The sequence below is a fragment of the Scylla paramamosain genome, chromosome 33, assembly GCF_035594125.1.
Source record: "Scylla paramamosain isolate STU-SP2022 chromosome 33, ASM3559412v1, whole genome shotgun sequence".
Lineage (NCBI taxonomy): Eukaryota > Metazoa > Arthropoda > Malacostraca > Decapoda > Portunidae > Scylla > Scylla paramamosain.
The window spans coordinates 8140980-8167367 of NC_087183.1; the positions used below are offsets into that span (position 1 = coordinate 8140980).

At 40.1% G+C, this 26388-nt stretch overlaps 1 protein-coding gene across 17 annotated transcripts in view; it reads right to left on the reverse strand.

The window, feature by feature from the left end:
* Positions 1 to 9: 9 nt before the first annotated feature.
* The window catches only part of LOC135089597 (zinc finger protein 501-like), a 27834-nt gene continuing 1455 nt past the window's right edge, over positions 10 to 26388 (reverse strand). The window contains exons 1-4 of one of the 17 annotated variants that reach the window (XM_063985384.1): positions 7932 to 8057; positions 5769 to 5876; positions 4987 to 5108; positions 10 to 4430 (exon numbers count right to left, since the gene is read on the reverse strand). In XM_063985384.1, the coding sequence (XP_063841454.1) occupies positions 2806 to 4212 (1407 nt within the window). In that variant the 5' untranslated portion in view covers positions 4213 to 4430; positions 4987 to 5108; positions 5769 to 5876; positions 7932 to 8057 and the 3' untranslated portion in view covers positions 10 to 2805. The other 16 variants (XM_063985382.1, XM_063985381.1, XM_063985385.1 and 13 more) reach the window with 16 other exon arrangements.

A 26388-nucleotide genomic window follows, 5' to 3' on the forward strand; every position in this document is an offset into this window, starting at 1 on the left:
ATAGATCAATCAATATATAATAATTTATTATTGTACTCTATATATACTTCAAGTTTCAACAAAATGAAATTCATCATACTGATTAGTAGTACATTGTTCTTACCTACTATCACTCTATCATACACAGTGACTCTCAAGCTTTCATATACATACATACATTTACATACAATATATAGTAAATAATTCAAATACATTAACAAAACCATAGCAGTATCATTCCATGAGAAAATAATAAATAATAAAAAAACAATAAAAAAATAAAAATAAATAAATAAATAAAAATAAGAAGTATCTTGGTGGAGAACACATACAGCAAAAGTGCAGTTTTTAGTAATCAACAAATAATTACTCTCCCTCTTTTTCACACAAGTTACTCTCCTGATAATTCAACTGTAAAATGTACACTAAGTGGTACCACAGCACCTGGACACCAAACAATGTCAAAGAAAGCAAGGAAAGACATCTGTCCTACTGTCACAAACATCCACACCACATCCTCCCCATCACACACATCCCATCCTTTGTAACACAGTATGTGCAACAATCAAATAACAGTTTCCAGCTGCACTATGTATGAAGTATACATTCTACAAAAATACAATGGAAAGGCATCATCTACACTTATGTAAGACTTGTCTGTGTTAAAAATGAGACTAATCATGTAGCTTGTTTATACTGCATAATATTAAACATTTATCAGAGCTTAGTGATGAGGTAGCATAACTATCATCACCTCAGCCAGCAGTGCCAGGTGAAGCACATCATAAACACTTTATCTCAACACATGAATAACTTACTAAATCATGACAAGTTCACAAAACAATACTTTCCTGCAGTTGGCTGCAGAGTTAGGATATAATGCACCAGACTGATTGCTTCACATCTTACACCTCATGACATTTATTGAAAAAAAAAAAAAATAAATAAAAATAAAAAACCAAGATAAATTACTCTCTCTCTCTCTCTCTCTCTCTCTCTCTCTCTCTCTCTCTCTCTCTCTCTCTCCATTAGTCACACATCATGATTATCACTCAGGGTATCCTAATGCATGAACACATTATATCACTCCTTTTATTCTTGCACACTCAAAAATGCCTGCATGAATAAATACCGTACATGTTTAACTTGCTATCTGAAGCATCTGAGAGAGAGAGAGAGAGAGAGAGAGAGAGAGAGAGAGAGAGAGAGAGAGAGAGAGAGAGAGAGAGAGAGAGAGAGAGAGAGAGAGAGAGAGAGAGAGAGAGAGAGAGAGAGAGAGAGAGAGAGAGAGAGAGAGAGAGAGAGAGAGAGAGAGAGAGAGAGAGAGAATGTATTATGGGAGGTGACCACCAAAACTTCATATTCCACAACAAAGCAAATATCTTTCACAAAAGAACTAAATTTCTCTATTCCCTTTACAACAAATTAAGAATAGGTAAGTTTGAAGAACAAGAGCCACAGATTCCAGTTCTGCACTACTACAGTTAAATTCACATCATCTTATACACACATCTCAGAACCAACTATTTTAACAATTTACAACCATTTAGTTTGAAGTTGGATTGCCAAGTAGGTACTATTGATCTCCCAGAAACACTTCCAATGTAACTCATTCATATTTGAATAAGACCTGGGAGTATATAAATTATTGGAAAAAGACTTAATGGACCAATCAGATGTGAGGCTGGATATTTTCTCATCAAGATTCACAAATTAGACAACTACCCACCCTCCTAAAGTTTTGGTGATACTTTACTTGATCTGGTAAGAGAACAGACCATGTCCCTATTCCAGCTGCATCCAAGAAGAATCCACCACAAGTACTTTTCCAACTGGTTCTTAAATGCATTCTTCAAAGTACTGTAGGAATCTGACTTGTCAGGCCCATCACAATGAAGGTATTTATGAGATGCAATGGCAAGCAACCCAGATCATTTGCTCTTTGTTATTATGACTCAAGACTGAGATGTCTGTTGTGGCCTCATCTCACACAAGGTACCATACGATTCCTCTCTTGCAGCCCACCACAATCAATTAATAAATGTATCATTTCTTTGCCAACATGTTGGCCTAAAAGGAAAATACTTTGTTGGCTGAATAGACAGAACTCTCCACAAAATTAACAAAATACTTGTGGTGATGCCCCAAAGTGTGTGCAGCTCACGACAGCACACAGCTTTTATCAACAATTTTGTTACAGTATTCCACATCAAGTGAGAATCACAGGAAGATAATGAAAAACACCAAGAAAATGAGGTGTGAATATGGACAAGTGCACCATATTAACTTGCCACACACAACAAGAAAACAGGATCAAATAATATCATTAACATATATTGTATATGCCCATTGGATGGCTGATTCTCTTAGTACTGAGTTATTTAAAGATGATTCTTCTGCATCTATTGGCAAAAAGAATAAACCTGAAGCAGTCCTGTGGCAAAGAAAGCATGTTTGGAAGTAAAGGACATGTATTTTGCCTCTGTCATATGGGAAGAAGCAGAGATCAAGGCAGTGGTGGTGATGGTGGTTGTTAGTTCATAATGATACCAGACCAAAGGATAAATTACACTGCATGCTCCCACAAGTGTTTCTGGATCTATGGCAATGGCATTTGGCTATTTAAAAATATACCTCATTCTGTGAAAGTATGATAATTAGGTAATTTGCCTTATATGTACATTATATGCACCTTTAAAGCATTGCCATGGACTAAATTGATACACAAAATATTTACTCCATCACATGGATCTTGTAAGTTTGAAATAATATTAATTTCCACTCCTTATATACACACAACAGGTGAACTTCTACACACATGTTAAGCTATTTCCTAAACTTTGCTGCATATACTGTCTTCCCCTGCACAGGGTAGTGGTAGTTGTAGGGCTGCTGCTGCTCTGGCAGGGTCAGGCTCTCCACCAGGTCTGGGGTGACCTGTGCTGCTGCCGTGGCCACCGCCAGTGGATCGTCACACCGAGGCTCCCGCTTGACTGCCATTGGCCGCTGAGGAACTTTAACATAGGCCGTTATCTTGCCTGAGTTTTGAGGAACGTTGACAGCAGCAGGAATGGCTATCACAGGCATGATGGATGTTATGGTGGGCATGGCATGTGGCTGTGTCTGGATAACTGGGGACACACTGGTGTGCATCTGTCGGTGCACCTCCAGCGTGTAGCTTTTAGCAAAGCACATGCCACAGTCCTCACACTTGAACTGCTTATTTGGACGATGAGTGTGCTGATGAGCTAGAAATTTCCCATTTGTTGTAAATATCATATCACACTCATCACACTTGAAGGGTTTGGATTCCCCGTAGGGCTTCCTCAGTGGTCTGCCATCATACACCGGAGGGAGTCTGCCTGATGTTCCATGGCCATGTGCATACTTCACGTGTTTCTTGAGGGTCACCAAGCGCATGAACTCGGCATCACACAGTTCGCACTTAAATGCTTTCTCCTTAAAGTGGGATCTCCTATGGTTGGTGAGGAGTCCTTTGGTAGGGAACTGCTTGCCACACATGTCACACTCCTCTGGCTTGATACCCTTGTGTTCCATTATGTGTAAATCATATGACACTTTCTTATCAAAAATTTCCTCACAGTATTCACAGCTAAATGGACCCACTTCCTGGTGTCTCTTAATATGTTGCCTCAAAGCACTGCTGTCAGAGAATGCCTTGCCACACTCATCACACGCATATGGTTTTTCACCTGTGTGAATCCTGCGGTGCTTGGTGAGGTGGTCACTCTGATAGAAGGACTTGCCACACTCACTGCACAGGTACGGCCGCTCACCAGTGTGAATTCTGAAGTGCACTGTCAGCATGCTGCGCTGTGTGAAGGCTTTCCCACACTCCTTGCACTCATATGGCCGCTCACCCGTGTGGATTCGGGTGTGGACCACAAGATTCCTATTGTTGGCAAAGGCTTTTCCACAGATACCACAGTGGAATGGCTTCTCACCTGTGTGTGTTTTCCTGTGGTACTCAAAGCTGCTTCTTTTTGAAAATGCCTTGCCACATTCCAAGCAGGTGTACTTGCCCTCGGTGGCCTCAGGCTGGATCGGCTGGATCTGCTGTACCTGTGGCACCTGCTGTGGAACTTGCTGCTGCACCTGCTGGGTCTGGTCCACTGGCAGGTGCTGTGCTGGGATTTGCTGTGTTTGTATCTGCTGAGACTGGAACTGCTGTGCCTGTTTGGTCCACAGGTACAGGGGCAGCTGTTCCTCCATGGCTGAATGTTTTATTTATCACAGAGATGGTCAACTTGTACAACCCACCATCATAGGTGACCATCCTGCTCCTCTCCCTTCAGACATGATGCCATGCAACACTGCTCTCCCAGGGAAGCTGCACCAATGCTGAGGATTATTCTGATGAGGTGCCTTCAGTGTCCAGGGCACTGGAGTGAGAGGAAGCAGAGCCTTGTGTTCTTCATTGGTGTGGTGTCCTGCTAAAGACAGCAGTGTAAGACAACTTGCAGTGTACTTCTAATTACACATGTCACCTAAATTATGACAATTATTTTTCTATAAAGAAAATTAGTAATGCTTAATGATCATATATGAATAAGGGGGTTTAAGTTTTGCACATTAAACAAAAAACACAACATCTATAAATGACTTAAATTTGTATTGCTACAATTCCTACAGATTTTTTTGTTCTAATGCCTGTATACAAAGATACTCACCAAAAAATATAGTTTTGTCTGTCAGAGAAACAGATGAGAAATTTATATAAAGGTGAGGCAAATATTCAGCCATGCAAGGCAACCTGGCCAGGGACTGGACTCCTGTGACACAAAGGTATGAAGAACTGCCCTTTAGATACCCAAAAGGAAATAATCATTAGGTACCAAGATTATGTTAGGGGCCTTTGTATCTCTGGTCAATACACAAGATAGGCATGTTACTTTATCTAATATAACCTAAACTAAACTAACTTGGTTGAACAGAATCTTATCTAAACTAAGCTGAGTTAACTTAATGTATGTGATCTAAACTTACCCATCCCACAAGCAGCTAATCTTCTCCTGATCCAAGTAATCTTCAAACAAGATAAGGTCTGACACAATAGACAAAATGAACACTCCCATATTGACTGTCCTATTAATTCATTTATGACATATCTGGAAAGAAAAAAAATACATTGGACTATTATTACAAAGAATGAGAATAGCTTCCTCATAACCATTTCCTGTGAACACCTCAATGAATATTTCAGAATGAAAAGGTTGTCAACAACAATAATAATTCTTGAACTGCAGAAAGACGTAAAGGTCAGTCGGTCATGCTATTTTTGGGATAGGTTAGAGTACCAACAGCAGCAACCTGTTACCTTTTCTTTACACATTTAAGAACTCAAAAAAACAATAAACAAATAAATTAATCAATAAAAATGAAAACAAGCAACCAAACCAGGAGTAGGGTGATGTAGGGCTGTAACATATTACTCATGGAAAAATATTTCTTAAAAAATAAGGGAAAGAACTTCAATGAGAAACAGTGGTGAGAAAATATACCTTTGGGATGGGGCTTCCTTTTGCATATAGACATGTACAGAAATGAAAATAAATCCCTACTCATAACACAACTTAACATCCACCCATCACACCCACCCCCTATATGTGGATGGTCCATACAAAATTTGCATCAAATCAAAATTTTTATCAAATCAAATCAGACTAGTCTGTATAGTAAAGGCCTCGTCACCCCATGCCCAACACCGTCCTCGTTTGTCTGATATGCCACGACCATTCACTGCCCCCACTTCCTCCATGACCACTCACCGTGTTATGCAGAAGGGGTGATGACACACCAGAAGGTTTCTACGTGACGTCGAGTCTCAAGACTAAGAGGTCACTATGGACGTATAACCTCATTCACCTCAATGACGGCTGGAACCACAAAGAGGGCGTTGGTTGGTTGGCGGGTAGCCCTTGTATTACATCCTTCTTATTCCTCTTCTTGTGGTCAGCCTGACATAATCCCTCTAAGGAATGTTGTTTATCTGTGTTTATCGTTCCTTCTTTTCGCCATTATCTCCACTCTAAACTCTTCTCGACCTGTTTTCATTAATCAGATAATTCATTCGTGGATAACTCCAAACATATTCTCCCCAATCGAATGATAAGCGCGACTTAAATAGGAGGGAATATTTTTGGGGTAACTGGCGCAAAAGGAATTTTTAAGACCAAAGCTGCGGTATATTAGAATAAAACATTAAGTTACGGTTACGTTACCAAATATAATCTAACTGATTTTATCTTGACCTAACAAATGAAATGGTATTTCGGTACATCATGCCAGCAATGGAGTCAATGATCAGAAATGCAATTTTTATGCACTGAAATGTGTTAAGGATAACGATCCATAGAAAAATAAAATAAAATAAATAAAAATAAAAAAATAAATAAAATACCCTGTTTTTTTTTTATTCTGTCGTTCTTTAAGGAAAAAAAAAATAATGGAAAGTGTATCTTTGACCAGACCTTTAGGCCGAACAAATGCAGATTAATTTCAACATACACCCGCTCCCCCAACACCTTTACAGCACAATGCACATACACCTTCAATTCACAACAACTAACAACCACAACACCACACAAATATTTAAGCATCACACTATACACCAACACAAGATTCAATGCACACACAGACAGTGTTCAACACAAAGGAGTACTGTGCAGTGGTTTGTGACCTACACACGCAGACAAATATACAAAAGCTGGAAAAAGACTAACACAGCTGCAGCCAGGTTCACCACAAACAATTACAAGCAAACTCCTGCATAACAATACGTATTAAACAATTAAATATGGACACCTCCGCACTTCGCTGAGAAGCACAAAGGCAAAAAAATGATGCACAAATTCACAAACAATCAAATTGACAACAAACATGAATACTTAAAATACGCAAGCAATTAATAGCCGTAACACACCCAACCACAAATACTTAACATCCACGCTAACACCAAGTCTCACACGCTCATACTTTCCACGCAATATACGCGACTGGGAGAGACTCCTCCACACTTAATAAACATACTACACGCATTCAAACACCTAACACTCTCACATCTCAGAACATGCACATAAAACTCCCACCGCGGACACTTAGTTCCCCTCCTCTCCCCACCCCACACAACGTTTTCCCTACCCAACACCCCACACCTTTCCAGCAACCAGCTCCCCATATGCAAATGTACTAAACTTGGCACCCTACGCATTACATACTGCGAGATTGAGACTCCATTACTGGTTTAAAGTACCAAAATTCTAATTAAACTAACCTAATGTAACCTAACTTTAACTAAAACTGGCACTGACCAACCTAACCTAACTTAAATCCACAAGAAACTGTGGTGGCTGATCCACATGTAATCCGTATCCATTCTACGAATAAGTCACACATGATTTTAAGACCATGCCCTGAATCTTAACAATAAACTTCCCAAGATAAACAAAGTTTCCAGAACAAATAATGATAAATATTTTAATCAGAAATGAATGGACCTTATCCCACATATAACTAGACAGCCAACATAGCATTATAAAAAAAGTAAATAAATAAATAAATAAATAAATAAATATATAAAATAAAATACAATAAAAATACCAGTGCCAACCAACACTGACGCAAGTGCAGCACACGATCCAATGCACCACCCACCTCACGAGTCACTGCTTGGCTAAGGTCATGTCACTAATCACACTTCCAACACACCTTCACCTGTAGGCCCTGTAGTTCTCTGACACACACACACACACACACACACACACACACACACACACACACAAGCAACACCACCCACACCACCCTCAGACAATACAAGATCAACACACGACAGGCACTACACACCCACACGCACTTCGCCAATCATCACACCTTTACCTGTCACCGATCAGGCTCCCTACACACCTTCCCTACAGTACTGGAGGCAGACTTACTAGGCAGACAGCTAGGGAGGAGCAGGGGGGAGCAGACTGCCTGTATACCTTGGGAAATGGCGAAGCTGAGGCTGTCGCGGCGCTGCCAGAGTTCACCCCTGCATCTTAAATCCAGAAAACATCACTTGTGTCTCATATCTTTTCGTCTATCCCACTCTCTTTTATTTTTATTATCTAAACACAACGAATGAATCATACAGGTACCAGGTCTTTTATAAAGTGCAAAATGCAATAGTTTGTTAGCACGTGGTGTTAAGTGACTAAGATATAAGGAGATAATTGTATTAGTGTGGTTAGTGTACGAGGTTCGAATAAATGTGCAGTGAAGAGTTGCGAGAGTGTCCAGGCAGCGCGGCCCGGGATGTGCACACGCGCCTGCCTCGCTTTTCTGTATTGTGCGTCCATTTGCAGTATGTTTCGTTCAGAACACACACACACACACACACACACACACACACACACACACACACACACACACACACACACACACACACAGAGAGAGAGAGAGAGAGAGAGAGAGAGAGAGAGAGAGAGAGAGAGAGAGAGAGAGAGAGCTATCGGCCTGTAGCGAGGTATTTGTTTATCTATTTAGTACTTACTAATGAACTAGATGCAAAAGAACAGGAGAGAGAGAGAGAGAGAGAGAGAGAGAGAGAGAGAGAGAGAGAGAGAGAGAGAGAGAGAGAGAGAGAGAGAGAGCTAAACTCAGAATATACAAAGCAGATGCAAAGCAAAGGCATAATAATAATGATCAAGGACACAATATGGTTAAACAACGCACTTCCCACTGAAATAGTAAACACGTAAAGGAAGAGACCAAGAATAAATATAAATAAATAAATAAATAAATAAATAAAACGAGATGAGTTGAAGAATATGAATATAAAAAAAGAAAAAAGAGAAAATTAACAAAGATATAACAAGCGAATAAGTAAATAACAGCGCAAAAATAATATACTAGAAAAAAGAAATCCATGAGTGTCCCACATATTTCCAATTTTGCTGTTTTCCCCAGTTTACAATGTCATTAATCACTGTTAATGAAAAGTGTTACAAGGTCACTCGATCGCTCTGAGGAGAGTAGCAGCAGGTCACTGGGAACGCCAACCTGCAGCCAAACAGACGAGGCGTACCCACAACTCAATGCTGTGTTGTGGCTGTGATTCATCGTTCCCGTGTGTGGCGAAGAGAGTTTAATCCACTGCAATGGGGGTGGGGTTTACTGCTGTACGGAAGAGGTGCAATTAATCAGAACTGGTGGGTATAGATGAAGGGTGATAGGCTTCACAGTTGTCCGAGGATGCAACCTGTATTTTGAAACACTGATATCTTTTAAGCATAGATGAAGGGTGATAGGCTTCACAGTTGTCCGAGGATGCAACCTGTATTTTGAAACACTGATATCTTTTAAACACTTTTATTTTATTTATTTATTTTTTTTCTCTCTCAGAGGGTATACATAATTATATTAGATAAGTTCAGATGAGTTCTCATTTTATTTTCTTTAAAGATGCAGTCTTTGTTAAACTATTTCCACTCTTGAAAATACAAATAACTTCCATTGCATGTTGAAACCAGCTGGAAAAAAGATATTGAAACGATAGAAAATACACTTCCCAAATGTGATGAAAATGACCCTGGTTGTCGTGTCTTCATCAGTAAGAATCATTAATTGATGAATTAATGAAGAAAGTTAGAAAAAGTAAGGAGATGCAGATATCAGTTTGTCATTCCGACCAAGTATTAAGATTATCCAAACAATCATAGCATCTATCAGACACGAGTCCTCTGTGTTGCGACACTGGCGATGCGGGAAGAATGATGAAGGAAGACCTGTCGATATACGGCAAACTGATCATGAGGAACGTTTTGCAGAGCAAGCAGCAGGAGAAAGAGAATACCGAGAGTGATAAAATAAATTTGAAGGGGAGGACCAGGGCGAGGCTGCTGAGCAAGACGAAAAGCTCTCCAAGGAGTTTGATTTGTATTTGCACAGTCGGCGACTAGACGATAACTTCATTCCGTGATTTACTATCTAAGATCTTGTTTTTAGCGAAGTTATTTGCTGATGATAAAGAAAAATAATGAAGTAACTGTTTGATGGGTAAGTATATTACATCCTGGTGCCTTAATATTATCTTGTATTATGATCCCATTAACTTTTTTCTTAAACTGTTTAATTGTGTATCTTAATTTTTCCTATCTTCTCCTCCTTAATCCTCCTTTTCCTCATAATTCTTACTATTATCAACATCATCATAACCATCAAGACGTTACCATTTTAGCAATGCATCAACCATCAGCAATAAACGAACATCACCAGTCGCAACATTAACTGCAGAAGCAAGAGATCCAGTGTGTGTGTGTGTGTGTGTGTGTGTGTGTGTGTGTGTGTGTGGAGGCAGGTGTAGGACGCGGAGAGGGAGGAATATGGCAGTCACCCATCAATCATCTTTAACAGAAAATGTACACTACGCAAGAAATAGTAAGGGGACACTATGATGGCGAATGAAATGTTAGGTAACTTTTACTGATATAATTTTGTTGTATTTGGGGTACTATGAGAATGCAATTAAGAACACACACACACACACACACACACACACACACACACACACACACATACACACAGTCACTAATTTTAGCTTCCAGAAATGACACTTGGAATGAGGTATGTGTGTGTGTGTGTGTGTGTGTGTGTGTGTGTGTGTGTAATACCCATCACTTCAGGACTCAAGACCGCATTCTGAAAGGTTTCGGCGTCTTGTCTCGATTCTCGACTGCACCTAACAGTCCAAAGGATGCTACTGTTTTTTTATTTTATTTATTTTTTTAAGTGTTTGAACAGGTCTGGTAATAATAGTTTAACAAGGATTCAGCATCAACAATGGAAAACCTGACTAAGCATCTCACAAGACAGACCGAAGTGTTCCAAACGTAAAAATAAGTTGGATAAAAGTAGTTCTGAAGACAAAACAGCACGGACTTGACTCAAATCCTTTATACAACAACGAGGTAAAAAAATAAAAGATAAAATAAACTTTTTGGTAGCGTATATAGTAAATGTTCAAACAACAGGAAAGTATGAATGACCATTGATTTTGTCCTTCGTACATATAATACAAACACCTCTCTCTCTCTCTCTCTCTCTCTCTCTCTCTCTCTCTCATGCTCCACTCCTCCGTCCCCTTGTTTTTCTGGTATAAACATAAATTAGTTGAGTAAGTCAAGTATCTTCCTGTGGCTTGGACGATCTGAAGAGAGGAGTATCAAGACACCCCAAGAACTGAAGTGGGTAATCCTTTAGTATTCAACACTGAAGAGCGACTCTCTCTCTCTCTCTCTCTCTCTCTCTCTCTCTCTCTCTCTCTCTCTCTCTCAGACTTATTTACATTAAAACAATGAAAGTAAAACAGTAAAAAAATAAATAAAGAGTAATGGAATATACAAATAAACAAATACATAAATAACACCAATATGAAATGAATACATGGAATAAATAACGTGAGTCATGCGTGGGCAGCCGCACCTTGACCCCCTTCTCCCTCCCCCCATCCCCCCTTGACTTCCTCACTCCCACGGACACGGACAAGGGCACACAGCGGCTGGCCAATCAGCTTACACGCAGGAAATTGGTCCGTGGAATGAACGACGATAACACTCAACGACTCACTCGCTCACAAACAAGTCAGGCGGACTCGAAATGAAAAACTTGAACCATCGAAGCCTCATCACTTTGAACTTTTTTGGATCATAATTAGATCACCGTACTTCTCTCTCTCTCTCATCGTCTTTTTTTTTTTTTTTTTTTTTTTCCGAATCCTGTGATCACGTATCGCGATGGTGACTTTAAGGTTCGAGTCTCCACGTGTGATCTGTCAAAAATATCCTTTTCTTTTCGTGCAGATATGAATGAGTGATCGGAGTGAAAGGTCAGGGTCGTGCTCAAAGTCGCAATTCTTTTGTTCACTGTAATAATAGTGTTACGTACATTATGAAATACACATGCACATTTCTTTTATCATTACCATTATTTTCTTAACCCTCTAGCAGTTACTTTATTATTATTATTATTATTATTATTATTATTATTATTATTATTATTATTATCATTATTATTATTATAGGAACGGTTTTGATTAAGGGCTAAATATAAATGCCTACTGACGCGCCAATCATTACAGAATAGAGCCAAAAGTTATCATTCAAAACTGAAAGAACTCAATCATAAATAGGGGGATATACAAAAGCAAGCAGGGAGTTTCAGAGTTTACCAATAAAAGAGACTGAATATTGAGAATACTGATTAAGTCTTGCAGAAGGAGGGTGAACATAGTAGCGGTGAGAGAAAGTAGAAACTAATCATCACACTTCCAATTCTTTTGTCCATTAAGTTCAACAACAATTTCCAGTATCGATTTTTTTCATCATTACTGTTATTTTCTTTATCCGATGACTCCCAATGATAGAACGTAGATCGGTTATCTTATTTTGAGTAACTCTACACGATTTTACAGAAAGCTCTGGAGATCTCTGGCTATTTTTGCTTTCCCTCTCCCCTCCCGCCACTTGAACTATTTCAGATGAGTATCGGGACATCAGACCTTAATTGGCGTCCATTTAGGGCTCTTTTCCCTCCTCATTTTTTTTTTAAGTGAGGAGAGATAAATTAGCTTTTTTTTATCTTATTTATTTTAGTTTTATTTTATCTATAATTTATGAATTTACATTATTTATCTATTTATCCATCTATTTATTATTATTTTTTTTATTAATTTACTTATATATTCTATTTGTTTCATTTATTTATATATACGAATATACATTTCTTTAGTATGCTTGTCCTCTGTCTGAATCTGCATTTACCCCTCATACGACTTGCCCATGTTTAAGAGGAGTTTCAAAGCACTTCCACCGGTTGTTCTTTTGCGCTCCTTTACAATTAAGAACGAGGCGGGGAGTTTCAAAGTTTACCAGTAAAAGAAATTAAATATTGAGAATACTGGTTAAGTCTTGATATTTATTTATTTATTTTGCCCTTTGCCTCTCGTGTGCATAAAAAAAAAATATCTATCAGCTGTCTTACTGGTAGAGTCTTTCCACATGATATTCAGAATCTGCACTAGACCATCTGATTAAGACCGAAGAGAATCCATAGCACTGTTGTTTTGGGATTTGTGTCACTACTGCAGGAGAGACTTACTACTCCGGCACCATTTTCTAACAATACAGAACACCTTGTTTGACAGAAACTGCACAAGGAGAACCAAGTATGAAGCGTTAACTACAGAGTTCCTGATATAAATTTTTTTTTACCTGTCATAATATAAATAAAGACAAAAATGATGATGGTAATAATGACAATGGTAAAAGTACATTACTACTGTTATTAACACCACCACCACCATCACCACCATCACTACCACTACTATTACTACTACTACTACTACAACTACGACAAATAATAATAATAATAGTAATATTAACATCATCATCATCACCAACAACAACAACAATAACAACAACAGCAACAGCAACAGCAACAACAACAACAACAACAACAACAGCACTCATATTAATAATAAAATGAGTGTCAATCTCAGATTAATTGCATTTTAGCTGCCTTCATTCATGACAATCTATTGCCCCCCCAGGTCTCTCTCTCTCTCTCTCTCTCTCTCTCTCTCTCTCTCTCTCTCTCTCTCTCTCTCTCTCTCCCCCCCCCAGGCACCAGCAGGAACCTTTAATGGTGCTTCGGTCATTTGCTACCAGTCTGTGTAAACTTAATTAAATGCATCAGAGCGCCTATTATGTGAGAGTCGCTCCGAACATTACGAGCGTCGCCATGGAATCTAGAGCGATATGGATGTCTTTCCTCCGACACCTATGCTGTCACTAAACAGGTGTTCTGCGAAAAAAAGCGTATGTTTTAAAAGTGCGCTCGGCAGAATGTCTCTCTCTCTCTCTCTCTCTCTCTCTCTCTCTCTCTCTCTATAAAAAAAAAAAAAAAGGAAAAAAAGAAGCTGTTTTAATTGGTTTGACTTTTCTGGTTTCAGCACAGTGATGCCAGATGCCTCGTATATACGTAAGGTGAAAAGACGCAATAGTTTTTATTGAGATACTAAAACTATGAAACAACAGATGATATGCTGGTGTGGAGACACGCCCACACCCTTGCCGCTCACATTCCATGGCGCGTGGTGGTGATAGTGGAGGAAGGCTGCCGCGTCATCTCTCACCCACGCCTACTCCCCCACCACAAGCCGTCACATGTGCTCCGGGTAATTAGCACATGGAGATAATCTGTCTTGAGGCTCATCTTTTAAGGCCTATATGAGGTGAGTACCATCCGCTTCAGTACCAAGAGACTGTAAATAAAGCCCAGCACACATACAGTAATGAGAACAAGAATCCAGCGAGAGGAGAATTAACTCTTACGCGAATAATGAAAGAGAAAAAAGAAATGTAATATTGTTGAATGAAGTTTTATTGTCTTAGGTATAGCATGTCTGAACACGTGACGAAAACCTTGCCTACATAATGAGAACAAGAAATCAGGTGGTGCAGGATTAACTCTTGAGGGAAGAATGAGAGAAAAGTGCCCTGATATTACAGAACGAAGAGTTATTGCCCCAAGTAAACTACATCTGAATAAATGACAACAAACCTTGCACGCATAATGAAAACAAGAAGCCGGTTAGTGTATAATTTATCCAATTACTGCTAATTATGGAATCGCACCTGCTATTTGATTATCACTACATTATTCTAAAGAGCAAAAATATAATTACAGGCACTTAAAGGTTTTAACAACACGACTGCTGATTTTCCTGCCTTTAATGTCTTTTCACGTCATATTTCAAAACTGTAACAAACCATTTTCTTTTAATAAGGTTAAGGAGGATAGGATGTAGTGAAAAAAAATAATGGCGTACTTCCAGAGAACAAAGTAACTTAATGAGAAGCAATTTGCGCGTACCAGGAAATCCACGCTAGGCTTTTATTTATGAGTTTGTTTGTATTGTTGCCTCCTTCCTTTACTGTGCGTAGCTCGGCCTAAGGCAAACACGAGGAGAGCCCAAATGATGACAGCATTAGCAACAACAACAACAACAACAACAACAACAACAACAACGCGAAAAAGAAGAAGAAGAAGAAGAAGAAGAAGAAGAAGAAGAAGAAGAAGAAGAAGAAGAAGAAGAAGAAGAAGAAGAAGAAGAAGAAAATTAAAAAAGAACTAAATTTTAGTCTGGTGGTATAAACAACTTAAAAATAAAGACATACATCAAAACAACACACAAAACAGTTAATAAACAACGGTACAATAAAGATACGTACATTCAAATTAAAAAGTAACAACAATAATAATACTAAATGTTATATGATGGAAAAATAAAAATATTTGGTGCCGAGCCGCTTGGGAGACTGGAAAAAAAAAAAAAAAACCCAGTGAGTGGAATTAATGGAGTACTTTTAGCAAACCAAGTAAAGCAGCAAGGAGTTATTCGTTTGAATTTTTCTTAGTATGAAAATCTAATACGTCTAATATAGTGTACCAGTTTTATTCGATTTTAAAATTCTGGCGTATTCCGAAAGACTTCCAGGAGAGTTTATGATATTTAAGAGCGATTAGAGAGAAGCAATGTCAAATTATCTCTTCTTCTTTCTTATCCTCCTCCTCCTCCTCCTTCTCCTCGTCATCATCATCAGCTTTTATCAATAAACGACAAAAATCTCCCCTAGCCATCTCTGCTCATATCTGTCAGCTGCCAGTTTATCCCAGGCTAATCTAGCAAAAATTCACCTTGTCATTTAGTCCTCCGTCTGCAGGCACATAAAACAAGGAGACAAGGACATGTATTTTGAATTGGTTTGTTCTCTCGTAAAGTCAAAGGCCACAGAAATGACTAGTCGTGATTTCTTTATCCCCACTGATGAGTCAGGATTTTTGTAAACTATCACTAGCATCACGAGTGCACCCTTGAGAACCCCGATAGCGCCCACTGCAGCCTGTTCAAAGTTGTGAGAGATAAGACGCCTGGGTGTTTGAGAGTACGGACCTGGGGGAAGGGCAATGGTGTTGTTATCATCATCACCATCACCATCATCATCACCATCACCATCATCATCATCATCATCATCTACCATTCCATTACAGGGCAAAATCTTTTCTTAATCTTTCCTATTCAGTTCTATCACCTGCAGTGTTATCTTATCTTATCTTATCATCATCATCATCATCATCATCTACCATCCCACTGCAGGAGAAATATCCTTTAATCTTCCCTATTCTATTTTATCATCTGCAATGTTATCTCATCATCATCATCATCATCATCATCTACCATTCCACTACAGGACATACATCTCTCTCTCCTTAATCTTCCCTTCTCAATCCTATCACCTCTCCTATTCCACATCACCCTAGCAAATCTCAGCCCCTTCACCAGTTCTCCCTTGCCAGTCCGTCTCTTCCAGGCCTTCCCACCTCACCACCTGCCTGCCTATAACACAACAAAATAAGAACAAACCCTATGCAGCGGAGGACACACACACAAGGGCTGAGGGTAGGGCAGCCACTAAGGGGAGATGGATGAGGTTATGGTAATGGTAGAGTTGATAAAGGAGGAACAGTTAGGCTGATGGAAGAGCAATAAAGGGAGGGAGAGCAGTGAAGCGGAGCAGGGAACTAGATGGAAGGATAAGATTAGAGAATGTGCTGCGGTAAACTGGACCAAGGGAGGCCAGGCAGGGACTTTTGTTGCTGCTGCTGCTGCTGTTGTTGTTGTTGGTGTTGTTGTTGTGGTGGTGGTGGTGGTAGATGGAATGGTGATGATGGTGATAGTGACAATGGTAGTAATGGTCATGGCGGTGAGGAGGGTGATGTTGGTGCTTTCTAGCGGTGCTAAATGTAACGATGGTGATGATGAGGTATCCGGATTGGTGATGATGGTAAGTATGGTGATAATGGTGGTGGAAGTAGCAGTAGTGGTGATGATGATGATGACGACGGTGGTGGTGGTGATGGTAACGATGGTGATGATGGTGAAATATGAGTATATGGAAGAAGTTTGTGAGTTTTCCAGAGATGATGACAGTGATAATGATGGTGGTGGTGGTGGTGATGCTGATGATGGTAACGACGGCAATGATAGTGATGAAAGAGAGAAAAAAACAAAATAACAGAGAGAGAGAGAGAGAGAGAGAGAGAGAGAGAGAGAGAGAGAGAGAGAGAGAGAGAGAGAGAGAGAGAGAAAAGGTGGGAAATCTAATTGTTTCTGGTAATGGGCAGCAGTGGCGGCAGTAATGGTTCAAATGCACGGCCGGCAGGTGTGGGAGAAATCCTGGTCATTTTATAAACTGATGAACAGATGAGTGGAATCTGATTGCTTTCAGGATGTTGAAATTATAACAGCGCATCAATTTCCCTGAATGGCAAAAAAAAAAAAAAAAAAAAAAAAAAAAAAAAAAAAAAAAAAAAAAAAAACACGTCTGGAGCACTTTGGTGAAGCGTAATGGTCACACCTGCACTCCCACACACCAAACACCACCACCCCACACCGCCCACTCTCCCTGCACGCATCACACTGTTACATAATTTGTGTTGGGGAAGTCGTGCAGCAAAAAACTCTAGCTTCTTTATGGCTGAACTCTTCCTTTCTTCTCAGCAAACTTTTGGGGATCTATCGAGGAACCTTCATAAATATTCAGTTTGTCTTCTGAGCTGTACAGACACTGTTACATTACTCGTATTGGTGAATCTGTGCGTCAAAACTCTAATTTATGCCTGAAATCTTACTTTTTTTTCCAGTAAACTTTTAGAACATATCAGGAAATTTTCATACGTATTTTTTTCTCATTAAGTAGTACACACATTACTATATTATTCATATTAAGAAATATCTGCAACAATAACTAGTTCTTTTTGCTCGAAATCTTTCCTTTCCCCAGCAAACTTTGAAGCCCACCGGGACACCACAAATATGCTGGGAGCACGGGTATGTATCCTGTACAGTACATACACTGTTACATTAGTCGTATTGGCGAATCTGTGGAACAATAACCCTAACTTTTATGTCTGGAATGTTATTTTCTTTTCAGTAAACTCTGGAAACTATCGGGGAAACGTTCACAAACATTCAGCACAGTACGAGTGTGTATCCTGTGCAGTGCTAGACTATTACACTGATTAGTTTGGGGTTGTACTCTTGTCTATATATAGATACACCATGTATATATTTTTTTCTACTGTGGAGACCGGTGAAGGACAAAAAAATAAACTAAATAAAACTCATACTACCGTTTCGTTCCCCTATCAGAAAAAAAAAAGATGATCCGAGAGAAAGTCCAATTTAATTTCTGAGACGTCTCTCTCTCTCTCTCTCTCTCTCTCTCTCTCTCTCTCTCTCTCTCTCTCTCTCTCTCTCTCTCTCCTCTCTCTTTCTCTCTCTCTCTTCTCTCTCTCTCTCTCTCTCTCTCTCTCTCTCTCTCTGTTTACTTACGTTTAAATCAACTGCGTCTCGTTGCACTGCCATCATTACAGTTAGTCATTTTCCTAATCTCCATAAATACTTTTCCTAAACATATTACTCTTCATAATCCTGTTCTTTATCCTGCTAATCTTACTTTTCCGTATCTCAAATCTCTTAATTCTACATCCTATTTCAAATTCTACTTTTTCTTTTCCCTTATCCGTCTTTTTTTCTCCAATTGATATCATTCCTAAATTATTCTCTAACTATTCTTTGATTAGTACTCTAAATCCTAAATTCTCTCTTATCTTTGGCAATCCAATTATATTCCTCTTTCCAATCCTTCTCCGTTTCTAAACCCTCGTAATTCTCTCCATCCTCCTAATTATATTTCTTCTTTATCCTCCTCCTCCTCCTCCTAATTTTATTCCTTTCAAAACCCTATCACCTTATTCCTCTTATAACTCCACGTGATCTTCTCAAACCTCTTAATAAACCTTCTGATCACACATCTTCCTTATCCAGTCCTCTTAAAATTATTCAACTTAAAAACCAGATAAACTGAATCCTCTAATAACTCTTCGTGAACTTCTTAATTCTCATAACACCTCTGCTTCCTTGTCTTAATCCTCTTACTATACCTCATCACCTCACTTATATATACCCCCAACACCATGTCATACAACCTGGTGCACTCACACCTCATCTCTTTACATAATTCTATACTGCCACACACCTTGGCACATTTACATCTCACCTCTTTACACGTAAACCTACACTGTCACCGAGTTATATGACACACAACCTGGTACACTCACACCTTATCTCTTTACACACAGCTCGGTACACTCACACCTCATCCCTATAACTCACACAGCCACGTAAAACAGGTAAACCTACTATACTCACACCTCCTCTCCTCTATGCAAGATCCAACACCTTGTCACTCTCTTACAGGAACCACAACAACAACCACCTTGCTCCCCACAATCCCATTACATTACTAAACTCAATTAACCTCCATCACCTGCTCCTATAATGACCGCCGGGGGTTTCATAAAGCTTCGTTCACGCTAGTTAGGCTTCGTGCAGGTGAGAAAGCTGGTGAGTGCGACACGAAAACATGGACGGCATTTCTCATATGTTTTGAATGATGGATTAAGTTGATGGGGTGTGAAAATGAAAGGAATACAGGTGTTAGGTAAGGTACGATAAAATGAGGTTAAGGGTATGGTAATGTTAGGTTAGGTAATGTTATGTTAGGTTAGGTAAGGTAAGGATAGGTTTGGTTAGGTTAGTCTACGTAAGGTAAGGTAAGGTAAGGCAAAGTGAGGCAAGGCTAGGTTAGGTTAGTTAAGGTAAGGTAAGGTCAAAGTATGATAGTTTACCTTAAATGGACTGAAAATTTAATTAGAGGAGAAAGAGAATATGAAATAAGCGATGACTGACAGAGAGAGAGAGAGAGAGAGAGAGAGAGAGAGAGAGGAGAGAGAGAGAGAAGAGAGAGAGAGAGAGAGAGAGAGAGAGAGAGAGAGAGAGAGAGAGAGAGAGAGAGAGTGTGTGTGGGAGAGCTGAAATATGATGATGAGACAAAATGATAAGAGTTGAGATTTGGGAACCAAGGGAAGGTGTGCAGCCTGTGGGGAAAGAATTAGTGTGTGTGTGTGTGTGTGTGTGTGTATGTATGTGTGTGTGTGTGTGTGTGTGTGTGTGTGTGTGTATGTGTGTGTGTGTGTGTGTGTGTGTGTGTGTGTGTGTGTGTGTGTGTGTGTGTGTGTGTGTTAGGTACTCTCTCTCTCTCTCTCTCTCTCTCTCATTCTCTCTCTCTCTCTCTCTCTCCTCTCTCTCTCTCTCTCTCTCTCTCTCTCTCTCTCTCTCTCTCTTTGTGTGCGTGTGTGTGTATGTGTGTGTGTGATAATACGTGATATTTCCAATAATGCCTGAGGTGTGTGTGTGTGTGTGTGTGTGTGTGTGTGTGTGTGTGTGTGTGTGTGTGTGTGTGTGTGTGTGTGTGTGTGTGTGTGTGTGTGTGTTTACCTATCTGCCTGCCTTGTTTCCTTTATCCAACGCCACACTCACCCATCCAATCTCCCTCCCGCCCCACCCCCCCCCTCTCTCTCTCTCTCTCTCTCTCTCTCTCTCTCTCTCTCTCTCTCTCTCTCTCTCTCTCTCCCATCTATTATCCCACGAGGCATTCACATTTCATAATATAGCTGATGAGATCCCCGGGAGACCCACGAGAGGCAAGCGAGTCACAATGATATATTTCTAATGCAATTACCACAAATTACTTTATAAGGACGCATCTTCCATTTCACTTCGAGTATTCACGTATCCTCTTCTTCCTCTGTGAGGCTCCGGGCTGGAACTGATAAGGGGGAGGAAAAGGAAAATGGGAGAAGGAAAGGGGGAAAAAAGGAGGAAAAGGAAAATTCTGGCGGTCGTCCAGTTTTGCAAGTATGGGTAGAATTTCGTTAAGGTTCTCTCTCTCTCTCTCTCTCTCTCTCTCTCTCTCTCTCTCTCTCTCTCTCTCTCTCTCTCTCTCTCTCTCTGGTATTTCTTCCTCTCCTTCTTCTCTCTCCCTTCTCTTTTTTTTTCTTTCAGTCTCTCCTTGCCTCTCTTTTTTCACTAATTTTCTTACATAATGCACTCTCTCTCTCTCTCTCTCTCTCTCTCTCTCTCTCTGCTTTCCCAATCAGTCTCTTTTTTTCATTCTTCATTATCTCCCTGCTCATTTTTCCTCATTTTCTTACATAATCCATCCTCTCTCTCTCTCTCTCTCTCTCTCTCTCTCTCTCTCTCTCTCTCTCTCTCTCTCTCTCTCTCTCTCTCTCTCTCTCTCCCCCGTTTTTTATAGGATCGCTCTGGACGTCATTATTTCCCTCCCTCTAACCATGGGCGACCCTCAACCCTTGGGAAGTCTGACCGTGCTGCGTTGTAACATTCTTAGAGGATGAAAAGTACAGTAACAGACGAGAGACGAGAGAGAGAGAGAGAGAGAGAGAGAGAGAGAGAGAGAGAGAGAGAGAGAGAGAGAGAGAGAGAGAGAGAGACTATAGGGTACGTGTCTTTTGTTCCTATTGTAGTTTCCCTTCTTCACTAATGTAATTTGGCAGTTCATGAGAGTTAAACTTTAAATCTGAACTTAATTTTTTGAATGCTACATGTACACAAGTTATTTTCTTCTAATATTTCGATAAAGCTCTGATAAATTGTCGAGAGAGAGAGAGAGAGCGAGAGAGAGAGAGAGAGAGAGAGAGAGAGAGAGAGAGAGAGAGAGAGAGAGAGAGAGAGAGAGAGAGAGAGAGAGAGAAATCAATTGTACACACACACACACACACACACACACACACACACACACACACACACACACACACACACACACACACACACACACACACACACACACACACACACACACAGAAAAAAGTGTCAACCAGTATTCCCGTAAGTAAGTGCAAACAAAACAAGAAAAATAAATAAACAAACAAAAGGAAACACTGCCTAAGTCTCTCCCTTGAAAAAAAAGGAAATAAACAAATAAATAAATATAAAAAGAAGGAAAAGAAATGGAGTGATGAATAAAATAAAGGCAGAGAGAGAGAGAGAGAGAGAGAGAGAGAGAGAGAGAGAGAGAGAGAGAGAGAGAGAGAGAGAGAGAGAGAGAGAGAGAGAGAGAGCCGCCACAGCCACGCACGATGAGAGGGAAAAAATTGAAGCCTGACATAAATATAGACCGGATTAATTACGGATGCGGTTTGGGAAAAATGTCGCGAATTCGGTATTAAAAAAAGCCAAATGCCACTTTTTTTCACTTTTTTTTTTTTTTACTTTGTCTTTTTTTTCTCTTTCTTTTTAAGTGTCCAAACAGGCGACGGGTTTTCACGATTTTAACTGATGGAATGACAATGAATTAATTACAGGTTTTAATACTTAAGCGAGTGGTGTATACCTGGCTGTCCCACACACACACACACACACACACACACACACACACACACACGCATGCACGAGTGGTTTTTTTTTTATCATAATTTTGTCAACATTTGGGGAAGATTGCCGTATTATTATTATTTTTTTTTTCAGGATAAACTAACGAAGCAATTCAGAAGTACAGAGAGACTGACAAAAAGACAGACGAAGAGACAGACCACCAGACAGACAGATACACAGGCAGACAGGCAGGCAGGTAGGCGAGAAGACAGGCAGGCACAGACAAAACAGACAGACAGACAGACAGACAGACAGATAGTAGAGATACTGAGAAACAGAAAGACAGACAGATAAATAGGCATGTATCTACACACACACACACACACACACACAGGTCGACAAAAAGATGGGAAAAGCTAAACGCACACACGTACAGACACATGACAGACAAACAAACAAACAGACAGATTGATCCCCGTTCTTAAAGATACACTGACGGAGAGACACAGACAGACAGACGCAGAGAGAGAGAGAGAGAGAGAGAGAGAGAGAGAGAGAGAGAGAGAGAGAGAGAGAGAGAGAGAGAGAGAGAGAGAGAGAGAGAGAGAGAGAGAGAAATTGAAAAAAAAAAAAAAATATATATATACACACATACGATATTTATATATGTACACGCACCAAACAGTTTTTGACGAAATGAATCACGTCACACACACACACACACACACACACACACACACACACACACACACACACACACACAGATTCAGATCACAAAAGGGCCACACCAACAAATACAGAAATATCAACATCCATACTCACGTTACCTTCCTACAAATCCTTCCTTTTTTTCTTTCACATCCCGAGCCGCGAGCGTTTCATAACCTTTCGTGCTATTTACACCAATAATCCCATCACTGCCTCCACACATAAGCACGTCGCCGCTCTGGAGTAACACAGTCTCTCCACTTGTCCACTTACAAACAAAAGTATCGCCTTACTGTTTATGAAAGGGTCTACTGCAGAAAATTCGTTCGTTGGTAATCAGATTTAGAGCTCTGATTATTTTGTTTTATCTATTTATTTATTTAGAGCATTCACGTGAATAAAAATAAACAAAAAATAGAAACAGATTAGTTAATGCAAATAAAGGGATTGAATATTATAAAATGAATCCACCAATAATTTCCAGGCACAAATCCGCAGTTTTTCTTCATAATATTCATAAACAAATACATTCTCCCCTGGATAATATTAAAAAAAAAAGTAAGTAAGCAAATAACTAAATGAGTAAAAAAATTAGTAAATAAAGACACTTAAATAACAAACTAAATATAAATATGAATAATATAAAAAAAAAAAACAGCGCTATTTATACCATAAAAAATAACGATAAGATAAAAACAGATACCAATTAAATAAGAGGGAAAAAAAAAATCTCCCAGTGACACGATACAAAAAAAAAAAAAAAAAAGAGTTTTGGCGGCATTTTTCAAACTGCCTCCAAGACTTTCCCTCACAAACTTTCCCCATAAAGTAATCTTGGACAGCTTGTCCACGGCAGGAACGAGGCTAATCTAGCATTATAACAGTTTAATCTAATAGCTTCCTTCATTATCCCTAGTCCCCGCGCCTTTGACAGGACGAGGCAAGGTCAACGGCCTTCAAAATAGGCATCACTTCCTCTCTCTCTCTCTCTCTCTCTCTCTCTCTCTCTCTCTCTCTCTCTCTCTCTCTCTCTAGTCTTTATTCCGAAAGACTCTGGATTCTCGTAAGGGCTATTTTCAAAGGCCACGAGGATAATTTACTGGATTTTCGAGTGTTTTTTCTCCGCTAATGATGCAGAATCCTTGTTAAACTATCATTAGCATCACGAAGACACCCTCCTTCTCCTTCTCATTCCGGTGTTTCCCTAGAATCAGAGGTTGGCGCCATGTACGAGTCTTCTCCACTTGTTGCTGTCCCTTGCATCTTCTGTGGTTCCCATCCTTTGCAGTCCCCCAGCAATTCCATCCTTTCATCTCACTCTGTCTTCCCCTCGACCTTCTTCCCTCCACTGTTTTTCTCCAAGCTCTTTTAATCGGTTCCTATTCTCCACGAAAACAGTCTTGAGAATCCAAATGCCTTCCAGTAGAGGAGATAATCGCAAGACGCAGAAATGTTTAACTAAGGTTCAGTCCCAACGGTCCCCAGACTTCCCTGTCAGGTTTTCTGTTTCAACGTCACGTCAAGGCCCCTCCAGCTTCTCTATCTTAACGTGCCCATTAGCTTCCTATCACCCTCTCTGTCTTAACGCCCTTGCCAGCCCCTCTTCAGCCTCTCAGTGTCCGTCAGCCTCTCTGCCTCACACACCCCAGCCACACTCGGTCTCTCTGCTTCACATACACAGCCACACACAGCTTTTCTGCCTCACACATCCAGCCACAGTCATTCCCTCTGCCTCGCACTCTCAGCCAGTCAGCCTCTATACCTAACACACTCCAAAGTTCCCTGTCTCTGTTACATCGCCCTCATCACCTCTCTGCCTCTTTCTCAACGCTTTCCCAGTCTCTCTCTCTCTCTCTCTCTCTCTCTCTCTCTCTCTCTCTCTCTCTCTCTCTCTCTCTCTCAAGCATGCGCCATGAATCCCTCGCCAAAACCTGCATGTCTGTATTTCGTGTTTTATTGTCCCACAAGTTTAATGGCTGAATAAGCGAGTTTTTTTTTATTCAAATTCCATGAATCTTAAAGCTAAACTGCTCTCTCTCTCTCTCTCTCTCTCTCTCTCTGGCTGGAAAATTATTAATAAAAGGAGAAAATATTACTGTGTCTACTATGGAAAATCTCTCTCTCTCTCTCTCTCTCTCTCTCTCTCTCTCTCTCTCTCTCTCTCTCTCTCTCTCTCTCTCTCTCTCTCAGATTAAGAAGAAACAAAAACATTAGCGCGTCTACTCTGTAAATCTCGCACATAAAAGAAAAATGTGAGTTAAAAATGAAATCGAGCTATTTTTACACTCGAGCTGCGGACGCGAAGGAATGCAACGCACTGCCACCCTTTTCCGACACGATTGGAGTGGACAATGCCGAAAGGAGGAGGAGGAAGAGGAGGAGGATATTGAAGTAGATGGTATAAGGATTTACTTCCATCCACCTCTGCCACCAGTGTCGTGTCATGTTCAAATGGATGGCATAAACGTTTAATGTTATCCACACGCTGCCACCATTGTTAAACTCCGTCACACCACTCCCTCCCGCCCCGTGTCTGACCGTGTTCGTCAGCCTGCCTGTCTCTCTGTCTGTCTTTCTGTCCGTCTGGCTGTTTGTCTTTCCCTTCCCTCATCTCCATCAAGTGCAGAGTGTTTCCACGTGAGTTTTTCCCTTTTGAGTCTTGTATCAAAGGTGCCACACACACACACACACACACACACACACACACACACACACACACACACACACACACACACACACACACACACACACACACACATACATATACACACACACAAGAAAGAGAGGGATTATTTTCAAACAGCTTGACAGATTCACACAATTTCGTAAAGTCTCTCAACAGGTTCAACTTTATCGGGTCAACAATTCTTTCATGGTGATGCACACTGTTTTCAGTACCTCACCCTACCTTTCTCTCTCTCTCTCTCTCTCTCTCTCTCTCTCTCTCTCTCTCTCTCTCTCTCTCTCTCTCTCTCTCTCTCTCTCTCTCTCTCTCTCTCTCTCTCTCTCTCTCTCTCTCTCTCTCTCTCTCTCTGTCTCCGTGTGTGTGTGTGTGTGTGTGTGTGTGTGTGTGTGTGTGTGTGTGTGTGTGTGTGTGTGTGTGTGTGTGTGTGTGTGTGTGTGTGTGTGTGTTTGCATTATATAATGGAAAATACATTTTTTTACCACAGCACCGAAAAATCACACACAAAAAAAAAAAAAAAAAATTGTTTTGACACACCATAGAAACTGCAGCCCAGTACACAAAACTAGAGGAATCCTTCATGCGTCAGATTCTTTTTTCAATTCAGCTCGTAAATCTAACCCAAGCATCATTTTTCATTCCTCCACGTATTCTTTTTCTG